The 25,992-nt window shown below is 49.8% G+C and overlaps 1 protein-coding gene across 1 annotated transcript in view; it reads right to left on the reverse strand.

Annotated features, from left to right (window-relative positions):
* Positions 1 to 25,992, reverse strand: part of LOC119431228 (uncharacterized) — a 138,751-nt gene that overhangs the window by 5,833 nt on the left and 106,926 nt on the right. Inside the window, 4 exon segments of the mRNA XM_037698705.2 lie at positions 1 to 253; positions 1,184 to 1,605; positions 3,223 to 3,618; positions 5,105 to 5,314. Coding sequence (XP_037554633.1) covers positions 1 to 253; positions 1,184 to 1,605; positions 3,223 to 3,618; positions 5,105 to 5,203 — 1,170 coding nt within the window. The 5' untranslated portion in view covers positions 5,204 to 5,314.

Genomic DNA, 25,992 nt, shown 5'->3' on the forward strand with positions numbered 1-25,992 from the left:
GCGGACGTAGTCGTAGATCTGGTCGATCTCCTCGTACCGGTAGTCGTCGGGCGCGGGCGTGGACTGGACCCTCTCGACGCCGTTCGTCGGCGGCACGACGGCGGTGGCGGTAGCGGGTGGACTTTGTGGCGGCTTGCTGTTCGGTTCGGAGAGACTCCGCTGCGGCGGCGTCTTGGACGAGAAGAAATCGCTGCTGCTGCGCGTCGTCTCCAGGACTTCGATGGCGTCCATCCGGTCCTGTAGTCTCTTGCACCTACCAAAGGAGAAAGAACACTTTTGTCCACAGCCGTTCAGCATCAAGTTCAATGAGGCTTTCTTTGGAGCTAGTTTCGGCGTAGCATAAATACTCGGCACATCAAAGGCGACCAACACCCTGAAGCGGTTCACCCTGCCGGCGATGACAAGATGCCAAAGACAGCCTCGTAGGTTCCACAGGCGCAACTCGACATCGCAACACTTTGGAATGACTGACGAAGAACCATTTCGCAATGACATGCAATTTCATTCGTTCCCAGATATGCTTCGATAAGTGATGCGATAATAAACTGCGCTCAGGTGCTGGTCAAAAACAGTCAACACTGCACTTTACCACTATACACCTAAGAAGTACGCTAGCTCTGCGCAAAATATGTCATGCGTTCAATGCTGTCGGACCCAGCGAACCCATAACCTTCTCCCCAATACCAAAACGATTGCAGTATTTCCTCCTTAGCATCAGCCGTGAAAAGTACGGGCCATCCTGCCGATCAACCTTGCTGAACTTTACTTCTTAAGATTGACCTTACGAATACACCCCAAACGTCGAAGCCATCGACCGACTTGCGTGTTCCCTGCTTCCTTCGGTCACAATAAACGCTAACTACAACTACTTTAGGCTACTATCGACCGACATAATACATGAATGGCACGCGGGGTGTGTTGCGGCCAAAACTGACCATCCCCTACATCTGCATATGTGATAGTTCGCGAACATGCTTTGCGGAACCACACGAAACAAAGACTTGGAGAAAAACGAACAAAAGAAGATCATTAGATCAGCCTGTTTAAAGCAACTGTATTTCCAGCGTTTAAAGACGACGATGACGAAACACGTGAAGCCATGTCGAACTTTTTTGGTAGCGCTCCCCCACCGTCATCGGGACGGGATATAAAGTAATTTTCATTATCTCGCGCTTCGACTTACTTTTCCGTGAGCCTGGTGTACTCGGGCATCTGCACCAGGGCCTCGGCGTTCTTGGGCGGCTGCAGGCGCAACGGCGAGGACTGAGGCAGCGCGAGCGCTGGCGCGTCCTTGACCAAAGGCAGGGCGAGCACGCACTCCTCCCGCTCGACGCCGTACAGCCGCAGCTCGGACGTCTTCAGGCCCGACGGCGCCGGCCTCCCGTGCACCAGGCGGACCATGAGCGGGAACCGCTTGCAGAGCAGCGTCTTGACCGAGTGGACGCCCGAGATGTTGCCCTCCTTGGCGATGGGCGAGAACTTGCCCCGGGACTCGGCCGCCAGGTACACCGTCTCGCCGGCAGATGTCAGGCAGCGCAGGAAGCGGCCGTGCGGCGCTGAAGACCGCAACCTCGCCAGAGAGGCTCGCACCATCGGGGACGTGTGCTGCGAACGATCGGTTTTGGAGCGCTAGGTTAGGGCCCAAATAGACGTGTAAAATGATATGTGGTTACAGAACTGCGTTCCACGGCCAGATCTGGCTCTTGTCTGTAAGCATTGGCGCTAGTGCAGGACATGAGGGCAACGTTGGTTGGTTCCTTCTGTAGAAACGGTAAAAGGAAACTTTTCGCCAAGATATGTACCATCCCTGCTCGACTGAGCAAACCGTTAAGAAAACTTTCATTTTCCCTACTCACATAGATGTCAAACAAACAAATACTACCATTAGCCAACCACTCGACCGATTTGAATCGAGCTAGCTGTATTTATGAGGAAAAGGCAAATCAAATACTACAGACTGCCGATAGCAAAACTGTAATTTACGGCTTGAACTCCTGCACAAAAAAATCCTAAAAATTAGTATTTTTTTAATGCCGCAGAATGTTTACAGCTCTATATATCACCACTTTGTCAACTAAATCTCTTAAATAGTTTAAGGCGCACACATGTGTTATATTAGTTCACGGCTTATGCGAAATCTATAGAACGTTTACGGGAGTTTCGCAAAAGTACTATCATGAAATTCTTATATATCAACTATATCAACGTTGTCAGCTTGAGATGTCCCAACAGGTGTAATCTGCTGAATTGTGGTAACCTTTTTTTTTTATTGCTTAGAGAGTTTCAAAGTTGATGCTTGATATCTCTTGTATTCCAGATTTACCGAAGTTTGTTTCAAAATAAATACGTGGCTTAAATAAAGTAATATGGTTCCTGCAATCAATACTTGTATGTTCTTCATTACTTTTAAATGTAACAATGCTCATAACATTCAGTGCAGTGGATGTCGATCATCATTTCTCCGTTCCCGTGGGAGCTCCCGAAGTAAGGCTTCTTCTTAACCTGGATCGACTGTAGCGTCCTCGTCTTGTCAGTCACTCGTACACGAAGCTTCTCATTTGCCTGATGCGTTGTCGAGATGTGTAATCACGCAAAAAAAGTTACTTGCGATAGCAGGTTCAACTTCGTGATTGCACTGGTCCGTGCCATCTTGTCTGAAGCCTCTTGTGTGTCGTACGTCCTATCACGCAAAAAAATGACGTTACGGTTGCGAAAGTACGCGCCGAAATCTCGAAGAAAACCGCCGTCTTTCGTCTAGCGCACGGTAGACGGGGCCACAATATGACACCTTAGCAAGTAGAGACCTCCTCACAGTGTCTGCACCTTACTGAAGCAAGATCTCGTAAGCCTTTCAGGCCCCCTCTTTGCTTACAGGTACGCTACATGGTCTATATGCTGCATCCCGTACTATGAGCGAAGGTCACAGTTGAGCGCTATGCGTCTCTCTAATGAGTTTATCCTGTCCTGGCACTATTCTATCGCTGCAGTAACACTTGTACGAGTTGGTTCACACTGGGACAAAAACGCAGCGCGGCTGACGAAAGGACAAGAAGAAGCACAAAGCTACATCACAAGCGCTGAAATGTAGCTTAGCATCGAACTCACCACGGCGATTGCGATGTAGCCTTGTGTTTCTTCATGTCCTTGTCTCAGTCGCGCTGAGTTTCTATCCAAGCCATTCTCACACTTTCGTAAGTTCGCTCTGCCGGCGCGGTCACTCACCTCCTTGACCACGACGAGCGTCTCGCCCACGTGCAGCGTCCTCGTCTTGTCCGTCACCTGCTCGGGGTCGTCGGGGTGCGCCAGGTGCGCCTTGACCGGCTCGCGCACCAGGCAAGTGTCCGGCGAGCGGCGCATCAGCTCGGCGACGCTCTCGAAGCAGCGCGACGCCCGGCCGTCCTCCGAGAGGATCTCGAACCAGCCCCGGTAGCCGTCGGGGATGGCCAGCCGCGGTCCGATGGCCACCACGCGCTGCCGGTTCTCCTTGAACTTGACGCACTGCGCGCTGATGCGCAGCCGCGCGCCCAGCGGCGACAGGAACACCACGCTGCTCAGGCCAGGCGAGGACAGCGAGGGGACGCCCACGTGACGGTGCTGGCCTCGCACCACGCGCGCCACCTGTGTCCGGCCGAGAGATCACGTGAGGTGAGTTTGCAATAGGCGACACATATGCACACTGGCGTCATCCAGGTCGCCATATTGCAGTACAGCTTGCACGGTGAAAAGCTGCGCGTTGTCTATAGATCCGCTTATATCCGGCAGCACAATGGAAGTTGTGAATAGTACTAAATGGCATACGTGACGTCATGCGCATACTTTATGTGGGAGGCTCTTCGAAACTCCCCAGACGCGCCGTCGTGACGACTGCTTCCGGCACCAACTTTCTGGTAACCCCGCACAAACGGGAGCTTTAGAGTTGGCCCACGGGGCTAACCGCATATTTAACGCTCTATAAATTTCCCTCGGGAGAACGAACTTTACATTCCCTACGCATATGCGCTGAGAACGAGCTGCCCGAGTTGAACGACAGCGCGTCTTGAATGTCAGTGTAGTGGCAAGTACCTCCGTGCACTTACTTCCAAAATTACTCAACACTATGTCACGGCGAAGACCACAACGGCCCTTTGCTAGGTATAGCGTCCATCATCACCGTCAGACAAACGGTGGTTTCTATGTCATCTTTGTATCAGTCGGGCGTTGCTCGTAATTCATCAATCATCACCAACTTTTCAAATTTCTAGTGTTTTTCCTGTACGTCGCACGCAAGCAAAAGTCTAACACGGTAGATGACAATTGTCGCTGCAGTGTACGCAAGCTAAGAAAACCACGGAACGCACATCAAAAAAGTATAATTACCTTGAGCCTCAAATTGAAAAATTCTAGCACACCAATTCAAGTAGCATTGGGATTCGAAAGCCGCCACGGCGAAATTAATGTGCAAAAGATGCTGATTAGGCAAGAGAATCGACGCTGGACCAATGCTAGATACGCACTCTAAGAGCATTAAGAAAATTTACGTCACATCAATCACATCAACTTCATGTGACCGCAAGGTGACACTTATTACTAATATTATACAAAGTCGCAACCTCTCTATATATATTTCATCTTAATCACCTTAATTTTTCGGGTTGGGGGAAAGATGTATATATATATATATATATATATATATATATATATATATGACGAGCCCTAAAATTTTACACCCTTCAGTACCTATCTTGTTCATTAACAACTATATATATATATATATATATATATATATATGACGAGCCGTAAAATTTTACACCCTTCAGTACCTATCTTGTTCATTAACAACTATCGTGGTCAATTTTGCACTTAGTTTATTTAACAAACACACTAGGCTCGCCACATTCCTGTCAGAAGCACCACGTGACGCTGAGACGCGCAAGTTGTTCTGACGAGAAAGTGTACCTGACGCGCAGCGTCAAACAAAAGCAGACATATACGCAACATTGTTGACGACTATCGCTACGGGACACGATAAACAGTAAAAGCTGAGAGAAAAGATAAGTGAGGTTGAAACAAGCACTTTGATTCATTCAGTGATATCCGATGTTGCTGCTTCTGGGTGTAACATTACCTGGGGCTCGGGAAACTTCTGCATGAACTCCTGCAGGGGCACGCCGGCGTCGTCCCAGCGCACGGCCGACAGGTAGACGCTGGCGTCGCTGCCCGACATGCTGCTCTCGGCTTTCGGACCCAGCTTGACCACGTGGAGAACAAGCACAGGAATCTCGGAGACAGGGAGCGCGCTGACTCCCCCGCTGGGCTTCTGGCTTCGCCGGCTTCCCTGCAGAAAATAAACCGTCCGCACGTCAGCGTCGACATGTCTCTCACAGTTGTTGCGCTTGCGAATGTACTGCTCTGGTGCAACCCGACTGATCTGCGTTTTCTTTTTCTCTTCGATACATGGGTCGGTATTCACAAAAAGGTTCCTATGCAAAGATAGTTCGTAAGAGCAAATTCTAGCCAATCCCGATGCTGAACACATTATTAGCGAATGCGACAGGCCAGTGGCAAGGATCACTGGCGAACGAAGAAGCTTTGCGAGTAAGGCCCCCGATCGTCAGCCGGTGTCGGCACCTGCAAGTTGAGTCAGCTGCTGCTTTTTTACATAACATTATGTGATTATCTCGACTATCGCTTTTTCATTTATCTGTTATTATATATTCTTACTATCTTACAGGTTTACTCTTGTTTGCTCTAGACCAGTCGCAACAGATAGCCGAGGTAATTTCGCATTCAATCTCATTAAGGCAACTGAAACAAAACAGAACACGAGATAAAAATAAAGAGATTATGAATACAGGGTCCGTGCTTTCAGTTGACGATGATTGGCTGAACTAGTTGCCAGAAGTCCGGCGCACCACGTCGCGTCGGACGCCACGTCACGAAAAAAGTGAACGTTGGCTCCACTTGACCACGAAGGGTTCATGGATGACCATTAGATTCGTTTCACATCTTTCCCCGTCCCCTACTGCAGTATAGCCAACCGGTCAGCTGTTCTGCTTAACCTCTCTGCCTTTCATCGTTTTATTCTCTCTCTCTCTTACGATGCATCGCGTAAAACACACGCGCTCGTGTACTATAGTAAATATGTATAAAACTCACACTCTTACACCAAAAAAAGGGGTGTAAGGGTGTGATTTATATACCTATTTACACCCTTGTTCACTTTTAAGTGTGTACATTATCTTACAGTGTATGACCTAAGATGTTTCGTGTCTCCACAAACGATTCGAGTCACAACGAATGGAAGGTTATTAAGCCCGCCACAAAGCCCGTCACTTCCGTCTAGCATTCGTTTCCGGTACATAGGACAGCTGGTCCAACCAAGCGTTCCTCAGAATGTGTAAACACGAGAAAGATATAAATGGAAAAACGCAATGGCTGCTGAACGTTGTGTTCACACTAAACATATTATGTCGCATAGGAATGTTACATACCCTCCGATTCTGGGTTACATGGCGAATGGCTCGACAAATAGCGTGGAAGCATCGACGCGAGCAGTGCAAGCAGAAGGTAATTAAGAGTCGAGCAAGGAAATGGAATCGTTTGTTCACTGCGAGCACACTTGAAACACCGTCAATACGTGCACACATGGACCCTCCGAAACGAAATGTGGGACGGATATATCCGAACGAGAATGAAGACGTGGAAACACCCTCTTTTGCGTTTGTGCTACGTTGCGATGAAAAAAAAAAACGGGATAATGATCGTTACGAATCTTAAGTAGGGCACTCGGCAAGCAGTGACTCGCAACTAAGTAAACGAGGCAGGCGAGCGCGCAGTGAAACGTCCCGTAACTTTACTTTCAAACGCACGTTCAGACATCTGGTATGTTTGCAGGAGAGGCAAAGGCAAACGCGGCAAACGAAATATCGCGGCGACAGAGTGTACAGGATGACACCTAGAGCATGCTCCGCAGCTCCTTCGATTCGACAACGCAAAGAGGTAGGGGGATTTTCGATGCGCTTGAACGCCGTTAAATAAAGAGCTTCGGCATAGCGGACCCAAAATCTTTGCGCACGGCCCAATTACAAAGTTTATATAGACTTGGTGCTGCATATCGTTGGTTCTGTCTCAAGTTTGGAAAAAGCCCACACGCTGGTGCGTGCTAAGGTCCTGCGCCCGAGCTGCATCGTTGAAGCCTGGCACCTAACAAGCGTAAAATGATTCACTCCCCAGCCCAGAGAGAGACACGTGAATTACTGCAGTTCCTGAAGTCTAGAGATCTCAGTGAGCGACTGCAGTTTCTATTTGCGTCTCTCGGAAGCTACGCCATGACTGGTTTCTCTCTTTTCTTCCTTCTTTCCTTCCCTTCTTTCTTTCTTTTCATCCCTTATATAGCCTCCTTCTCCCTGTGTAGGATAGCGAACCGGACGTGCGTCTGGTTTTTAACTCTCTGCCTTTCCCTTTCCTCTTTTTTTCTCTCTCTCTCTTTCTTATTGATCGCGGCATGAAAACAATCTTTCAATGATTCCGGCCCATTCCTCACACACAAGCGATTGAAATTTAGAAGTTTAGAGCCCCACATGCTTCCCTCAGATAATTATACTTATGACTGGTAGCTCTCGCACATAATTACTAATTGCGCTGGAAACTTTATTCTTTTATTCTCAAGTTCCCGGAGAATTACAATTGTTAGTTACACCGGAAAACGTTAACAACAACCAATAGTCGCATTCAGGAACCGAAAGTATAAAGACAGGATCAAAATCCTACACGAGAGATTTAATCGTATACATACAAAAGAAAAAAAATTAAGGCACACCACTTTCTGCTTTTCCACGCGTTACGTGCCCACCGAGAACGCGCCAACTCATTTCACATGCGAGCGGTACATCGTTTGCACGTTCGCATCGTGGGAGGCACTGCGCGAAACCACCGCGCCCAACGGTGCAACGTAAAGCACTGCACGTGAACACGGGCGCATCCGCGTTTAACCACTTCCGCGTTGAAGATGCGGCCCCCGAGTTTATCATCTTTCGCTTCAACAACAACTCTCGCAAGCGCGGCGCAGGAGGTCTTCTTCTCAGAGGAAATGGGGCCGGGCGTAAAATGGACGACCCTTCGAGTAAGGGCTTCGCAAAAGACAATCACAGAGAGTGAAGCACAAAAACACACAAAAAAAACACACACACACACCCAGAGAGTGGCCGCGGGGAGCGAAAGGCTTGGAACGACGTGCTCCTTCAAGAGCGGATGCGTTGACAGTAATGAGAACGGGGGAGAAGAAGAACGCACGGGGAGAGGAACCTACCACAGAGGGCGCTTCCTGCCTACGTGCTTAAGCCTACGCTCCACCACTTTAAATCTCGCACACACAACACCTAGAGAGTGGCCGCGGGGAGCGAAAGGCTTGGAACGACGTGCTCCTTCAAGAGCGGATGCGTTGACAGTAATGAGAACGGGGGAAAAAAAAGAACACGCAGGGAGAGGAACCTACCACAGAGGGCGCTTCCTGCCTACGTGCTCAAGCCCACGCTCGACCACTTTAAAACTCTGCAGCGCTTTGCGAATTGGTCTTCGCGTCATTTTGCGTGCGGGCATCCGTTTAGGGAAAGCCCGGTGCTTTCTTTTAGATGTTCAGATCTGACAAAAACATGTATCGTACAGAATGGTAAACTTTTAGCTGGAACACGCAACTAGCATATGCAATAGAATATTGCTGAGATGTGAAGGTAAAAGTCGTAATTTTTTGCGTTCAGTTAATTAGATCAGCCACATCTTTTTGAGAAAAACTATTAAATGTTTAGTTCTGCTGGCTTTGTTACTAGATTTGGTGTTCCTTTTAACTGCGAACCGTACTGTATTTTCTCTACGCACTTTCGCCATGTAAATAAGCGGCGCCATTGAGAGTGCTGTATGAAGTTTTACTATTTTTCCGAAATTTAGGCGCGCTCACCTAGCACGGCGCCGAGCTTTACACATATCAACAACTCGAGAAACCGTGACTCAGGATAGTCTTCTCGGTAGAGAATGTGAACGGGCATAGAACGTTGGAAAGGTTCGCAATATACAATCACAATTAATGAGTGAAGAAAAAAAATAACTTCACAGTGGCAGAGCGAAAGCCTTGAAACGTCGTGTTCCTTCGAAAGCGATGCATTGACAGGAACGAGAAGGTAATGACAAGAAATAAGAGATTTGAGAGAACCTTTCATGGGGCTCGCTTCCTGCCTACGTGCCTCAGGCCTACGCTCTACACGGCAAAATAATTTAAACCCTTAAAAGGAAATAAGGGTGTAAATGTGTCTTACTCACACTTTACACCCTACTTTGATGTAAAGGTGCGAGTTATACACCGACTTACACCTTTTTCACTTTTTTAAGGGTGTAAATTAGTTTACAGTGTACCACCGTAAAACGGGACGCCGCTAGGCGAGTTGTTCCTCGAATTACTCTCTAAAGACTCGGTACAAAGTAACACTAAAGGAATAACACTAAACTATATGTATACCGGTGAGCTGATCGTTGAAAAACTTGTATTACCATTCAAATGGCGGGAAAATGTCCATTTTTACTGCAGAAGACGACAAATGAAATTCCGGGCTTTTTTTTTTTTCTTTTTTTGAGCCAGAGCCTCGGAGCCTATAGGTCAGCACGTGACGACACAGATTTCAATGTATCTTCTAGTATGGGGTGGTTTCAGCGGCAGTAAAGCCCTCGAAAGTTGACGCCCTCATTAGCTGGCGCCAAGTATACGTGAGAGCGCAGCAGCTCCTGTCTGCTGGCAAATCACACGTTATCTTTGTTTTCTTTCTCAAGAAAGGGAAGCTACGTCACCGACCATTTCCGGTGTCCAACGATGCAACATTCAACGCAGTGGCCAATCACCATTCGCACGTAGCGGCTGCTTCGGTAATCGACCGCGTATTTAAAAAGGGATGAAACAAGGCCTACGTCTCACCCGATCCAGCGGCCTGGAAACACAGTACGGTAGCCAAAGTGCCAGCCAATCACTATGTCCAAGTAAAGCATAAAGGACGCGAGTGGTCGGTCACTTATTGCTCTTACAGTGTCGGATGCTTCGCGAACGAAATACGTCATTGGCTATCGCCAGCTCTTCGTCCCGGGCCAGCCTACAGCAGCTGGTCAGCAGCTGCTCATCAGCGAAAACAAAAAATTGGCGCACTAACCGATCAAGGATAATTCTGATGCTTACCGGCAGCTCTGCTAATGCGACTGGGATCTTCATTGGGATCGTAAACTGAGCCCTTTGGTACGTATACATCGAGTTATTTGTGCAGCGCTCACGAAAACACGAAATTACAGCAAAGGAACTGCACAGGACACGCTCTAACCGAAACTAAGACTTATTACAAGATTGCTAACATATGCGTATATTTAGGCAAAGGAAACATTAGAAGAAGAAACAAGATATGTCATAACACATCGATACTCTTAGGGCCACATAGCCGGGAGTCAGCGCGTCTCATGACCTTCACTGCATAGTTTCGTTTTTCGATAACTCTGAACTAACTAATGCTATGTTGCGCAAAATACTGCAGCCGACACAAGCACAATGCAGGCGCGTGCGAGTTACAAGGGCGTGTTAGAATTACCCTTTCCCCCTCCCCAAGTGTAGGGTAGCCAACCGGGCACATCCTTGGTTAACCTCCCTGCCTTTCGCTATTCGTTTCTATCTCTCTCTCTCTCTCTCTAGAATTCCAGACCAACTAACCGGAGAGACAGTAACTGACTCTATAGGGTGTCACACATAGGGTTCCATTGGCGGTCATGAGAAATCAAAGCGAACCTGCCGCCGAAGTTGCAATTTCAGTTTTTTTTTTTTCCACACACGGCACGCCTCAAGAATTGCCTTGCTGGTCGATGCGATGCACTTTCGCTCGTTAACGCGCTGTATTTGACGTTAATTACCACTTCACGAAGATGAACTGACTAGCTTCGACCAACTAGCGCATAGCTATTCCTCGCCCATCTGCGCGGTTCCTGCGCAGCAGGGTACATGTGGGACGGCTAATGGTTTTTCGATCGCCCGCTGCCTCAGAGCCACAAAGCTTGACAGTTCGAACAGATGAAAATACATTTAATTACAGGAAAAAAAAGATAACTAAACGACAACTACGGTACGGAAACAGAGGGGGGATGATAGAACGAGAGAGCGACGAAAATAGATAGATAGATAGATAGATAGATAGATAGATAGATAGATAGATAGATAGATAGATAGATAGATAGATAGATAGATAGATAGATAGATAGATAGATAGATAGATAGATAGATAGATAGATAGATAGATAGATAGATAGATAGATAGATAGATAGATAGATAGATAGATAGATAGATAGATAGATAGATAGATAGATAGATAGATAGATAGATAGATAGATAGATAGATAGATAGATGTGCCGAAGAGCACATCCCGGAACTAAAATTTACTGCCTCGCTAAAGACCATCGGCCGCGGAGCCAGTCAGGATGGAGAGCAGTGACGTTTCGGGTCGTCCAGCTCGTTTTACTCTCGTAAAGCTGTGCAAGAAAGAAAAGAAAGAAACAAAGAAAGAACAGCGGGAATGGATAAAGACGGCGCGACTGCGTGATGTCGGAATTAATGGATCTTTAAACGGAGACCACCGGCCACGAAGACCATCCTTTCCCCTCCCCCCTCCTTTCCCCCCCGCGGCCATCAGGCTCGCGTTGTACACAGGCAGCTAGATTGCCGTACGTGACGTACACCAGAACCGAGAGACTGGAGTAAATGCGAGCTGCTCCCTTCCTCCTAACGAGTCTCGGCGCAGTTGTGCGCGTCGCCCGTGAAAATTGGCTTAATGCGAATGCACTCCGAATTCACTCCGTGTCTGCCGCCGCAGTTATTTCTGTCTCTCTCGCTCGCCCCTTCCTCCTATATTGTTTTGCTGCCGCAGTTGCTACTCGTACTGTTGCACTTGATTCAATTTTAGAGCGTACGGAAGCAATGACCTGGGAGCGCTGTCTCCTCTTTTCTTGTTATCGTTCTTTGTCATATTTAGCGCACGGATTGAGTAGAATTTCGCCCGTAACACAAAGCGCCCGAGCAGGAGTGGCTGAACATGCGTGCAGTGTCTGAGTGGTTCGTGGATGCTCGCGGCTCACGGTCCATACAGTGCAACATGACACAAGAATGGAATTATCGAAATCCACGCCCCAGCAACGGCTTCGTCTCGAGTGACATGAACCAATCTCGAAGGTCATGCTTTTTGCGGGCTGCACGCACCTGAAGCAATTCCAGGTGGCGGAAACGCGTCACGGTCACCACGTTTTCGACACCTACTCACTCACACGAGCAGAACTGCGCAAATGCCGCAAGACGCTGCCAACCAACACGAATCAAAGCCTTCGCGATCTGTTGCTTTTCTTTGGCGTCGATACAACGACAGCGAAGGCCGGTGAGGAGCGCCTGCATAACAAATGGCGTCGGATATATGGTGGTCATGACGTGTTTCCGGTTCGTGCAACCGCTTTCGGCGACCGCAGTATTTAAAAACATGGCCTTAAAGATTGGTTTCCGTTATTGCGAGGAAGCCGTATCTGGCGTTGCAATCTGGACACCCCTTATGCTATTGCATTGAAAGGAACAGGCAGCATTAGCAGCAGAAGAGAGTTTCCTACAAAAATTACTAGAGGAATGGGAATGATGTACACCCGTGAGCAAAATATACGGGCCACAGGGTCACCGAAAAAACTGAACTTCTCCGTAATTAACGTAATTAACGAATTTCTCCGTAAGCATAAACTGAATTAACGAGTACACTGAAAAGTTCTGAATGCCAAGTTTGGACTGCAGTCCTCAATTTCAAGTTGCGTTCACAGGCACAGGAAAAATTCGGCTTTATTGCGCAACCGGCCTCGTCAGCCACAAACTACCTTTAGCTTCTGTCCCTGCATCAGGCTCTGCTGCGAAAAACTGAAACTGAAATAACTCCAGTTCCGTATACTTTTGCTCACGGGTGTACATAGATTCGACTAAAGTTAGTCCGGCTGCCTTCAAGCGGCTTGGTGACTGCAAATGTATCCCTGTGAACATAATGCATTATAAATGCAATAATTAGTCATGATTATGCATGTTCCCAGATACTTATTGCTTTCATATGTAATTTGTTGCTTTCATATGGATTTAAAACGCCGATCTTAAAGGCTATGCTTTCGCTGGTTGCATGCGGCGGAAGCTATTGCGGAAGAGCCGGAAACACGTCCTAGACGTCGGGTTTTGGACAGCACCTAGAGAATGATACAGCTGAGACAAGCATCCCTACAAACAGGAAGATTAGACAAACCTATGTGTACTCTTCACCACAGTACCTAAACGATCACTGCACCCGAGTTTCCCACTAGCAATTGTTTTGTAGGAAACTGTATGCGCACAAGACAAGGTCTTTGGACCCGGCGAAATAACCAGAGTATTCCACGCCGGACGTCCGGCGTGGAATAAGCGGACGGTAAGGTGGCGGTTCGTGGCTCAAATCTGGAAATGCTTTACCGTGACCGTGCTTTACCGTGACGACGACGACAGAAGACGCCGACAGCCCGAGCGCAGAGCGCCTGATTGCGCCTCCCACCGCGTGCTCAGACGTTATCTACCGGGACGACAACGATAGGACACGCCGACAGCCCGAGCGCAAAAGGTGCTTCGCACCTAAAAGTCAAATACAAGATGAGGCGAAGGGGGTCCTGATCGAATCTCGGACCGCTCGAATCTCGGACCAACGCCTGATCACTGCAACAATTCGCCTGATCACTGCAACCATTCTGTAACTAAGCGACTGCGCCGGTCAGGCGCTAGTGAAGTTGCTGAGCTCCTAATTACGGCCCAAGAGATTAGGTGTGGCAAGCCCGGATGCTGCGTGCGACCCAATCTCGGAGACCATGGTCAAACGCGGTGTCGTTAAGCACAGGTCGCAAGACGTCCCCGCCAGCGCTATACTGGGCAACTGCGTCTCCGGTACAGTGTGCAATTCGTGCAATTCACTGCTCCCCATCACAATCATTACCGTCAACTTTATGTCCACGGTAGCACAAAGGCCCGTCCCATGCAGACAGATGACCATAGCCAAAGGTAAAAATGGACGCCGACCACTAACATAATTAATGACAACACGTTTCGGCACCCGTACGGGAACCTGGTTCACAAATAAGAAGAGATAACCAGTTAACCCTCCTTCGTCTTACGGCTGCATACTGATAACCCGTAATGCCTATGGCGTTGATTGGTAATACCGATGCGAGACAGACCGTGAAAGAAGGCTGACTTTCAACGCAGCGCTATTTGGAGTTGGAAGTGAGCGTTCGATAACTCACTGCCAGTCCCTTACTTCGCCTTGGACATGTGTGCGCTCTGAACACCGCTGAAATGAACCGTTACCAACACGCCCAATCTTCCGCACTTACACCGGTAATACCAACCAAAACGTACGACTGAAACACTATTAGCATAACAGTTTTAGCATAGCACCCGCAGATAAAAGAAAAATGGGCTTGCCAGCGCACTAAGCCGGAGCGTCAACGGTACGCACGCGCAAGAACATCACGCCTACAGTACCCTGCAGAGACCAGTGCAGGCACCGCGAGTACAAGAGTTGCTCGTGTGCCGCGCTCGATCTGCCTACCATATACGTCTCTCATTCTCACTTTCGGCACCGGCGCCCATGAAAACGGCCATTTGTGGAGTCTGCGAAGCCGAACGGCTCAACCACACCAACTTCCGGGCAATTACATTAAAGCGGGAAGAAGAACAAGGTAAAGGGAAAAAAAACACGGAAAGAAGAAAAAGAAGAGAGAAAACAGAAAGGTGAGCGTATACGCAGGTGATTGCCGAGGACGTCGACTTCTCGGTCGGTGCATCAGGCTCCGTGAAGAAGAAGCCGACCCGATGACCGTCCTCGCTCTTAACCGCTCGCGAGAGAGAATTTACGCTCACCGACGCCATGCCCCGCCCCGTCTCCTATACCTAGACGTATAGATCAACGCTGGCGAGAATGAGGCAGGAAGCCAACGCCCCCAAAATACCACCTCTTCGCGCTCGGTGTGTGTGTACATCCGCGGCATCTTCGCGAGGTCTACTCTCTCTCCATGAGCGGCACTGCAAATACGGCGGAACTGTGTGTTTACTGTTCGGCCTGCGCGTTTACCGATTCAACCTGCGAGTTTACTTACGGCCCATAGCATCTCCGCGTCCGTCTATGCGTTGCGCATTCTTTCGGATTGCTATACAGAGGAGCTCGGCTCCTGCTTTTGTTTGTGCTTTTCTTTCTTCGCCCTTTGTGTCGTGATTGTCACGCTGGCGCTTTCCGTTTTCGCGCGTACACCCGGCCGTCGCTCTCGGATTCAATTAGCCGCGGAAGAGGACGATGCGAAGAACGCACGCTCCCCGCCTATCGAGGAAAATAACGGAGCAGCCCGCAGAGCGACGCGCGAAAGTCAAGGAGGGCCGCGGGAGCTGGCGAACTTGGTGTAGCGAGCGCGGAGAACGTCTTCGTTGGCGGAATGCGCGGTTTGTGTGTTTCGTGTGTGCCGTTCGCGCTAGTGTTGTCTCAAGTGTGTAAGTGCTTCTTATCTCTATCTCTCTCTAGTGTGTGAGTAGAGGGGGGGGCATGAGTGCGCATTTCTGAATGCGGTTTGCTTGCTTGCTTGTGTGTGTCTACAGTCCTTATCGCCGCCACCAAGGCAAGATTCCGTCCGGTGTCAACGAACGCCGTTAATGGAAGGGGCACCAAAAAAAAAAAAAAAAGAACGCGGGCCTAGGCATTACTTACAGCGTTGGAACGTGAACACCAGTACGTCTTACTCCGTGGCGAGGAGACGGATACCATTTCTTTCCCTTAACTTCGAACTCTTCTGTCGTTCACTCAAACTTGCGATAAAAGGTTCTTCGCAACAAGTTCGACGCTCATGACGGGACCACTGTAACCATTCGTAACCGTACGGCGACTTAGAACAGCGAAAGATGTTAAGTGGTAACCCCCAACAAACTTTTCAACGCGTTACTGCCTAGGCGTCACCGGGCTTCGGCGCACCCATTTCACTCCGCGCGATAATCCCCGCGTTTATGGTCACGCATACCTTTGAACCGGCAGTCACATAAATACGGTTTAGGCGAATATCGCGGTGAAGCCTTTCAGCAGTGCGTAGTAGAGGCGCCGCTGGCAGGGTACGGTTGCCCTAGACAATCGAACCCGGCACCTCGCGCTGAGTAGCAGAGCCTGCACTGCGAGAAGCGGACGGTTTCGGTGTCAACTGCAGAAACACACAACAGTTAATTCGCAACCAACGTCCACGCAGTTCTCCAGGTTACCGCATTTCCGAAAGGGTGCAGCGAAGTAACACCCACGTACCTGTGTGCATGCAAATTCTCATTATACAGCAAGGTTAAAGAAACACTGCGTGTCTTCTACGCTCGACCGAAGGGGCTAGCAAGCAAGCCGCTTTAATGCAAGGCCATCCCGTGTCTCAGAGCTTGCGCCTTCCCGGTCGATCGCTACAGACTTCGAGACGCACCATTACTGCGTGAGGTTAGCATGAGGTAATCGCGCCCGCTAATCTTGCGTGACCAACATCGTCTCTATTCGCGCGCGACAACTACGACGCAGAGAAGAGTCGGTCGAGGCCAAACACTGCCGCGCCGTGCACAAATGGTCGCAAATTACTGAGCGGAACACGCCCGCGCGCGCGCGCGCGCACTTCAGCGAAGCCCGAATTCCAAAACTATACGGGCTGGCTCGTGCAGTGCACGACGCGGAGATCCCCGGTGTAGTTGTTAAGCAGCAACGCTTTGCGCAAGCGCCGGCGCAAGCCGTATACCCGGCGAGCCGCCGATCGACGACTGTCGTCGAAGCTTCAGTTGGTTCCAACGGCACCAAGCAGTGTAGCGGCGTGGCGCGCCCGCGCGCGCTAAACGACTTTTTGCGGGATTGAGTCCCGCGGTGCCGTGCCTTAATAATACGAGTTACTGGGGCTAGTCGGATCAGTTGGTGCGCGCAAATGCAAGAAGAAGAGCGTCTTCGACGAAGCTATATAGCTCTGGCGTCGTTGTCTTCGTCAGAATTAAACGGTAAACGTGCAGCAACATGGGCGCAGAAACCATCCGTCGGACGACGCGTCGGAAAGATGACATATAGGACACGTTAATGCGAACCCGACACGAGCGCGGATCGAGACTGAAATCGGCCTGATCCGAGCCCAGACGTGAGCGCGTTCACATCAACACGCTTCTGACGCGTCGTGTAGAACGACTGCACACAGCGTCGAGCCCAGAGATCAGCGCGTTCGAACTGAGCTTCCGGTTCCCGCTCCCATCCGCAACTGCTCTATTTCATGGGTATTATCGCCACTGCGAGGTTTCACTGTACAGTGCCTGTCCGTGCCTTGTCCCAATACTATTCTCGCCGCCGGCGCATGCGACGTCACAGTGGTCGCGCGCAAGTCTCGGCGCTGGCGGACCGCGCGACACGTCTGCGTTTACACGCACGCTGCAAACGCGTCGGGCTGGCTCGACCGTCGAGTCGGGGGGCTGTCTCAGCCCGACTCGACGCTCGTTCAGCCAGACCGGCTAGCGTTTCGACTCGACAAGCGTATTCCAGCCCGCGACTAGTCGACTCGACCCGTTTCCGCCGGGTTCGCGTATAAACGCCCCGATACAGTTGAGACAGTCGAGTAAGTACTAAGCCCACTTCCGCGCACGCACTCCTCGACACGCATCGACGGCTCTCGTCGATTCTCGGACTGCAGAGCCGGCGTGGCACGCGTATATACAAAGCAACAAGCGGGCGCGCTCGGATCTTCGAGGTCCCGTCGCGTCACGCGTCGCACGCACGGGCACGTTGCATGCAAGTTACACCGGTTACACTGCAGACACGCACACGCGCAAAGAGAAGCCGCAGAGGAAGGATAGGGGGGAGAGGGTATAAACCGTGCAGCAAACGGAGGGTGTTCGCTGCGAAGAGAGACAGAAGGGAGAATGCAAATGGGGGGTGGTAGGCGCGAAATTGGGTCAAGGTCCCGCGCACGACAACGCTCCGAAGGAGGCTCAGCCTGCCGCCTCGCCCTGTACTGGCCGAAGAGAAGCGGAGGGGGCGCCTTTTTGTGAAAAGGACGAGACGTGCTCCACGCTCGGGCCTCGGCGGCGCCCGATCGTCCGTCGCCGCCTGCATATATGCGCGAGCGAACCGCGACGCCGCCCTGCATGCAGCCGTATAGTTGCAGCGTGCGAAAGATACTTTTTCCTTCGAACGCAGCACGCCCCGGCGATGAAGGAGCGCGAGAGCGTCGAATCGGGACGTCGACGTACGATGCGCAGTGAGCGTGATGATAACGAAGTCGCGAGGCGTGCGAAGAATGTCGAGACGACGAACGACGAAGGTCGAACGATGCCGCGCGCGTTTCTGTAACGACAGCCACCCGCGGCTGCTGCTGTCAAGCTGACGAGGAAGTCGCGCGCTTCGGTCGGTTTCGTTTGCCGCATGATTTTGGCAAGAATCACGTGGAAAAGTACATCAAGTATATTCCGCAGCATGTACAGAACGTCGGGATCTGGTTTTTGTCTTGGGGTTTTAAGCAGGAGACACGTGGCATGACGCGGTTGCCCATGCAATGGGAATGAAAGATGACCACTATGACTATTTTAAGTCTCATGAAATGTGATGGAAAAGAATAGTAAATAAACTGATGGGAACTTGTCATATGCGAATCTCAGTATGACAGGTCGTAAGTCCAATCGTGCGCGGAACCTTTACATGCGTTTACTGGTTTTGGGCTGGGTGATATAGGCTTTCAGCTGATGCTAGGTTAGGCTAGGTTATCTGTCTACTGCTTTAGATAGGGTGATTTAGGCTGAGGCTAGGCTAGGTTAGGTTATGTATCTACCGCTTGAGGCTGCATGAGTCATTTAAGCTGTATGTACGCTGAAGCTATAGGTTAGCTTATGTCTACCTTTTCAGGCAGGGTGATTTAGGCTTCTTACTGGCTGACTTAGGCTTCTGGCTGAGGCTAGGTTGGATTATGTCTATTGCTTAAGACCAGCTGAGTTATGCTAACTTAGCATAGCTCGGCGTAAGGCTTGCTCTTGCTTGCAGGAAGTTTCAATCGTGTTGCTCCTTTCCCTGCACGTCAGGATATCCAGGTTATTGCTGGGTTAGGCTAGGCTACGCTAGACTAGATCTAGTTGTTGCCTTTCGTTAGGCTCGGTTAGGTTAAGTGAGGCTAGAAGCCATGGCTAAATCTCTATATTGCGTTGTTTGCAGAAAGTTTCGGTCAGGTTGTTCCCTTGCGTTTACGTTAAGGCAGTCAGTTATAAATGCTATAGGTTGGGCTAGGCTGCGTTAGGCTATGTTTGATTGCTTCCTTCCGTTAGGCTAGGTCAAGTTAGGTTACGGTGGCCTAGGCCAGGACAGGTTAGCTTGGGTTATACTAGTCGATCCCTTCCTTGGTCTCGCATCGGTGTTGTGTCCATGCTCATCAAAAAGGCATTAAAAAAGAAGAATCACAACCCTGATATGCCACATTAACGTAGCGGTCATCGTGGCGTTGTGCACAGGCGACGTCTCGCACACGTGTTACGGCGCTTCCTCTGTTTCCTCACACGCTTCAACTCGAGTGAGCGCACATCGCGAACGGCACTGCGAGAAGTACCGACGAAGATGGGCCCGCTCTTGTTGTGCCCATGTGGTGCTTGCTCGTTCCTGCCGAGAGAGGGAGAGAGAGAAGGCGAGCCCAATTTCGTTTCCTCCGCATCACGATAAAGGGGGGCGCCCGCCGCCTTTCAACGCGCCGGTGCTAATCACGCGTGCGCCCTGCGCGGTGCTGCATTCAGGGGGGAGGCCGCCCGAGGGCTCGGAGCGGCCGGCGGCAGCGCCATTACATTACTGCCGACCGGTGGCCGCGGCACGGAGAGCACGACGCGCAAGGCCAGCGCTGCGCGGCGCGAATTCGTAACCACCGGTGTCCTCTAAACAACGCGCGCGGGCGCGTCCTAAATCGAACGGCGAGACAGGCGCCTCATCGTTGTTCTCCCGCGTAATCATCCCGTACCTTGTGCTCGTTAGAGGAGCCTGGTCAACTGTAGCGCGGTAGCGATGGTAGTGCAGTGGTGGTATAGTTATATTGCGGGCCCGCAGCAGCGATATAGTAGTAGTAGTAGTAGTAGTAGTAGTAGTAGTAGTAGTAGTAGTAGTAGTAGTAGTAGTAGTAGTAGCAGCAGCAGCAGCAGCAGCAGCAGCAGCAGCAGCAGCAGCAGTAGCAGCAGCAGCTAAGCATCAGCAGTAACTGGCGGTGAACAGCATCTGTGGTTATGTTTTTCTAATAACATCTGAAAGCAAAGTACACAAAGGCAAAGGTACGCAATTCCACGCAATTGTAGTTGCTTAAAAATATTCACGGAACGACTCTCCCGCTCCAGAACCAAGATTTAGCCTATAAAAGTGTCTAGACACTTCCTTTCTTGCTTACTACTCGTCGCCATGGTTATAGTACGCTGTGGTGTTCTGGTGCTGAGCAGTAAGTAGGTCGCTGTTTTCGTTCCTAACCGTGGTGGTCGGGTTACAATGGTGTCAGGGTGTATTTAGGTTCGCAATGAAGGACCTCACGTGGTCAAAATTACTCTGGAGCTATCCCCCCCCCCCCCTTCAGCTACGGCGTGTCTCTCAGTCCCAACCTACACCCCACAACAGCCCCCACACCCGTATTTTTCTTTATTTCTTTTTTCTTTCAATAACGTACACGGAGTAATTACAACTTTCGCCGACTCTTTCACTTCCCTTTCAGCAACCGCTTATATACTACGCATTAAGAGACGCGAGGCAGTCGAGTGTAACCTTGCGCATACGCAGAAGAGTGAGATAATTGTCCGAAACAACAACTCGGCTATTGTAGATGACGGGTATGAATGGCAAATAAGACAAGCACACGTGATACGAAAACGGCGTAGCTACATACATTTCGCGCGAATGCACCAGGCGAGTTATAACGCACGCTCCAGCGAAACCACTCGAGCTCCCCTTGAAAAGCAGCGCCCCGCGCGGAGCTCCGCTTATACCGAAATGACGGTTATGACGAAATCACCGTCACTCCTGTTTAAGCTCGGCTACACGACGCTCCCGTTTCCCCGTCTTCTTCTTCTTTCATTTCTTTTTTTTTTTACCGTCTTGCTGCAACTTTTCTTTTTCGTGCCTCTGTTTTTTTTTTTTTTCAGCCATGCCTCGGCGTGAGCGCTCCGATTCTCTGCGCTCCGCGGCGGCGAGACCCAATTTTCCGTTCCCGCATCGCGATAACGGTATACAGAGCTAGCGCGCGTTACAAGCGTGGCGCCCGCTCGGGTCCCGACCGAAAGGAAAGCGTGCTTCCATTGTGAACAAAAAGCAGGCAAGGTCGAGCCGTCCGTCTTATAAAACTCCTCCGGACAACGCTGTACACGAGACGAGCGTCTTATTATACTGAGCGTATAGTCTCAGATGAAGCGAGCGATCCTGCCGCTCGGCTTTCTCGGCCTATCTGAGAAACTTCGAGTTATTGAAAGGAAACCCTAAGGTTAGTTTGCGTCGTCGTCGTTGAGGTTATTGTTGCTCTCGTTATCGCTGTATAGTTGATGCTTTTGCTGCTGCAGTGACCTCGCTGTTAACGCTGTTTCTCATTCTGCTACTGTGCGCAGTTTTTTCTCTAAAGATCGTTTCCACGACAGCCTTCGTTTTTAAGGTGCTCGCGCAACTGTTACGATCAAATGGAGTGCTAGAAACTCCTTTCTACGGGAGTGTCATACTTAACATCAAATGGAGTACTATAAACTCCTTTCTACGGGAGTGTCATACTTAACATCAAATGGAGTACTATAAACTCCTTTCTACTGGAGTGTCATACTTAACATCAAATGGAGTACTATAAACTTTTTCTACGGGAGTGTCATAGCTAACATTTAATGGACTACTATAAACTCCTTTCTACGGGAGTGTCATACTTGACATCAAATAGAGTACTATAAACTCCTTTCTACGGGAGTGTCATACTTAACATCAAATGGAGTACTATAAACTCCTTTCTACTGGAGTGTCATACTTCATTTTTAGTATTTTGTAACTCCGCATTGGAATACCCGGGTAATGCGCAAGTATGTTTTGCGTGCCCCACCAAGGAGTACGAGGTCTCTCCAAAAAAGGGAGTTGAATATGTAGAGCAAGCAGTTACCCTCCCATAAAGGAGTTGCTTTAGTCTGACGGCGCACATACGGTTGTGACGATAAAGGGCAGTACTCAAAACTCCCTTCTGCGGGAGTAGCTGTTTGTTTCGCATTTGACTCCCCGTTTAGGGTTATCGAATCTCGCAAAGGAGTGCGTTTACATGGTTTACAGTGGCATAAACCTCGGAAATCGGAGTTACCTTAGTACCCTGAAAAGTCCCTTTAGGCTGCAAGTTCGTCGCACCGTAATAACCGTCACCAGCATTATGTTTATTTGCTTTCTTGACCGTGAAGGCACTATTGTGCTTTCTAAGAGCGTCTAGTTTGTACGAGTGTCTTTGACTCTGCAGTACGGTCCGTGCATGTCCCCATACCCTCTCTCTCTCTACCTCCTTTATTTCTCTTCCCTTTCTCCCTTCCCCCAGCGTAGGATAGCCAACCGGACTCTTGACTGGTTAACATCCCTGCCTTCCTTATATCTCCCTCTCTCTCTATCCTGAGCGTTACAGCCCATAAGCACTTTTCTACCAGTAACTATGCGCAGTCTGGCATTCCATATAGCATTCTTAACAGGAAATCAACATGAGCATCGCGTAAAAGGGAAAGGAAAGGCAGCCAAGATTGCCGATGATTACATTAGAGTTACAGAATGGATACCAAGAGAAGGGAGGCGCAGTCGAGGACGGCAGAAAACTAGGTGGGCGTAATGAAGTTAGGAAATCTGCAATGCGCAAGTTGGAATCGGCTAGCGCAAGACAGAGGTATTTGGAGATCGCAGGGAAAAGCTCGTCCTGCAGTGGACATAAATATAGGCTGATCATGATGATGATGATGATTACTCTTGTGAGACAAAATAACATCCTCAAAGGTGAAAAATTAAAGCCACCACTGTACAAACGGTTAAACTCTGCCGCTGTGCGCCATACACGGGATATTAAGCCCCAGACACGCTTACAAAAATCGTCATAGAAGTTACGCTGTACTTATGCTAAGCATCTGTTGTTTGCAATGAACTTTCTGTTGAAGCGCAATTTAATATCATCCGCGCTTTATGCAACGGCAGGCGTTGTCTACTGCCTTTACCTTCATTTTCCTGGCAGAAACATAACAATAGTGAATGTGCATATTGGTTCATAATCCGTGTAACCCTGCGTCTGAATAAATAAACGATTTGCCGGCACTACACCGTTTCTTGAAGGCATAGTGTTGCATACTTCCAAAGCGCGCATCCAATAATAACAGGCTTCTATCCTCACCCCGCTTATAAGGAGGCCAAGCTCAGCCACCAAAACTTCCTTTCCCGTATCGAGAACAACACGCGCGCCCATATAGCTACTCTTCATGAAGAATGCGCTATCCCGATAGATGCCCGAGCGGCTCGCGGAACAATTACGGTCCCGGTGACCGTGTTTCGCGCGATCACAAATCCCGCCTTCGCGTGCGCACGCACGAGAGCCAAGCCAAGCCGAGACGAAGCGATCCACCGACGAAGAAAGAGGATGCCCGCGTCGAGTTCGATTATAACGCTGCCGCCCCTAGCGTTGAGTTATTAAGCACGCGCGATCCTTTATACCCCCAGGGTGTTGGTCGGCGCGTTTGTTGGGCACGGAGGACCGAGCCCCCTTCGGTCTATTATAAGTGTAACAAACTCGTGTGTGCCTCTGAGCGCATGGGGCCGATCCATTCTCCTTTAGAAGTGCAACAGCGCTTAACAGTCATTGTGGGGCCAGAGGTTACAGATACGGAGCGTGCCGCGCATGGACGATGAGCGGCACGAAGTTTCCAACAAAGGTTACAGAAAGAACTCGGGTGCTGCGATCGCTAGGCGACCATAGAAATGATCGCGGATTTCTTTCATCTTCGGGCCTCGGGCGTTTCGGCGGTCGTTTCTTTATTAAGCTTTATCTTTCTAAATTACCAAGGCGTAGTATTCCTTTAGACGCGTGAAAAGAATAGCTAATGTCCCAAACACGGCGGCTATGACGTCATTCAGGCTCCTGCAATCGCTTCCGGCGCATACAGCCGGCAAAAGCGTAGCCTTCGAGATTCGTTTCCGTTACTCCGAGGCGGTCGACGGGTGGCTTGACTCGGACATCACCCACAAGTGTGCGCGGCAGGAGGTGCATAATCATTGCGAATGCTCGCACTTGCACCGCAATACTTTGTCGTAAGTGATCGAGTAGAAAAGTCACAAGGCCGTTTGAAGCCACAAGGACGAACTTTAGGCAAATCCATGTACTAACAATCACTGACACGCCGGACATGAACAGCCGTACTTGACGCTCGCATGTGCATGACTACAAGCGAGCTGCGAGTTACTAGTTCTGCTGCAAATTACTAGTTAATAGATGCTACTAGATTGCTACGTGCTGCAATATACTAGTTACTACATGCAAGCTGCAAATTACAATTACTAGCTCTCACTAGTAACTTTTTGGGAGCAGGAAACTCCATGGTTATACCCTCGGGGTGTGGTTGACACGTTTCCGTGTCCAGAAGGGCCGATCGTGTGCCTCTGCACGTAAGGGCGCGATCAATTCCTCTTTGGAAGTGTAACAAGCACGCGCTGCTGTGTGCTTGTTGAGTAGTGCGGCTGAAACGGTCATCGCGGGGGTCGTGAGGTTACCGGTACGAAACGCGGCCCGCATAAACGATAAGCGGAAAGAATTTTTCTCGCGAGCGCGTTCGTAGCAATCAAGCTACGCCGGGTCAGAAAAGCAAGTCTGTTCGATTTGGGTCCGCGAAACTAACGCGCACGATTCGAAACGCCGCGTGGCCCTTCATTGCCACGGTATAACTTGGAGCGGTATAACGACCCTACACGGTATGACACTACACGGTGTAACACTACACGGTGTAACACTACACGGTGTAACATTACGGACGCGCGCGAACTGCGGGGCGAAACAGCTGGGTGCTATAAAACGTAGACAGTTTATACTGCCGTTAACCTTTGCCGTTTCGGCCGCATGTCAAGCCTTGCGACTGCTGCAGAAGCCAAACCAGGCAGTGATTCATTGGATGTGACGCTCTGCTGGCTATGGTAATGCCTTTTGAATAGAAGTATGCGAATATCCGAAATTTCGAATACAAATCGAATAGCCTCTGTGATGCGATTCGCTAGAATTCACCATTCGAAATTGCCTAATGGTCGTTTTTTATTTCTTTTTCGAATATTCGAGCCTGCAATGAGAGAGACCGATGTTCGGATGTGACATTTTACCGTGCCAATTTTTGACAGACGTAATAATTCCGGCCATTTTCACGCAGAAAATCGAAACTGAACTGCCGTACAGTGTAAGCATGTCACGCCCTTCGTAGACGCCCATGAGCGGCGGCTGAGCTTACGCCTCAGCGACGGGCAAGCATGGAGCGAGCGAGATAGCGGTTCGATAAGGAACGCTCGCTTGTTGCTTGCGCCACGTTGAAGATCAAGATTTTCAATGTACATTCAATTGACTACAAGTTCGCACGAAGTCTTAACTCAAGAAATTATATGCATTGTTCCACAAATACACAAATAGGTGGTGTCCAAATCCACGCCCCGTAGGGTGGCGTCTTTCGTATTCGAAATGTGGATCTTAAAGGATATGCTTTTGATGGTTGAATGCGGCGGAAGCGATTTTGGGAGCCGGAAGCACGTCATAGACGTCGCGTTTTAGCCACCATCTATTGCAGAAAAGCAATTCCCACACAGCGACCTTACTCCGCCGATGTTACAGTCTATACAGACGAGGTCAGCGCCTATGTCCTTATCATTCATGTTTGCGTGAACGTCCTTTATCCCGAAGTGCGACGCATCAC

The sequence above is a fragment of the Dermacentor silvarum genome, chromosome 10 (assembly GCF_013339745.2).
Source record: "Dermacentor silvarum isolate Dsil-2018 chromosome 10, BIME_Dsil_1.4, whole genome shotgun sequence".
Taxonomy (NCBI): Eukaryota; Metazoa; Arthropoda; class Arachnida; order Ixodida; family Ixodidae; genus Dermacentor; species Dermacentor silvarum.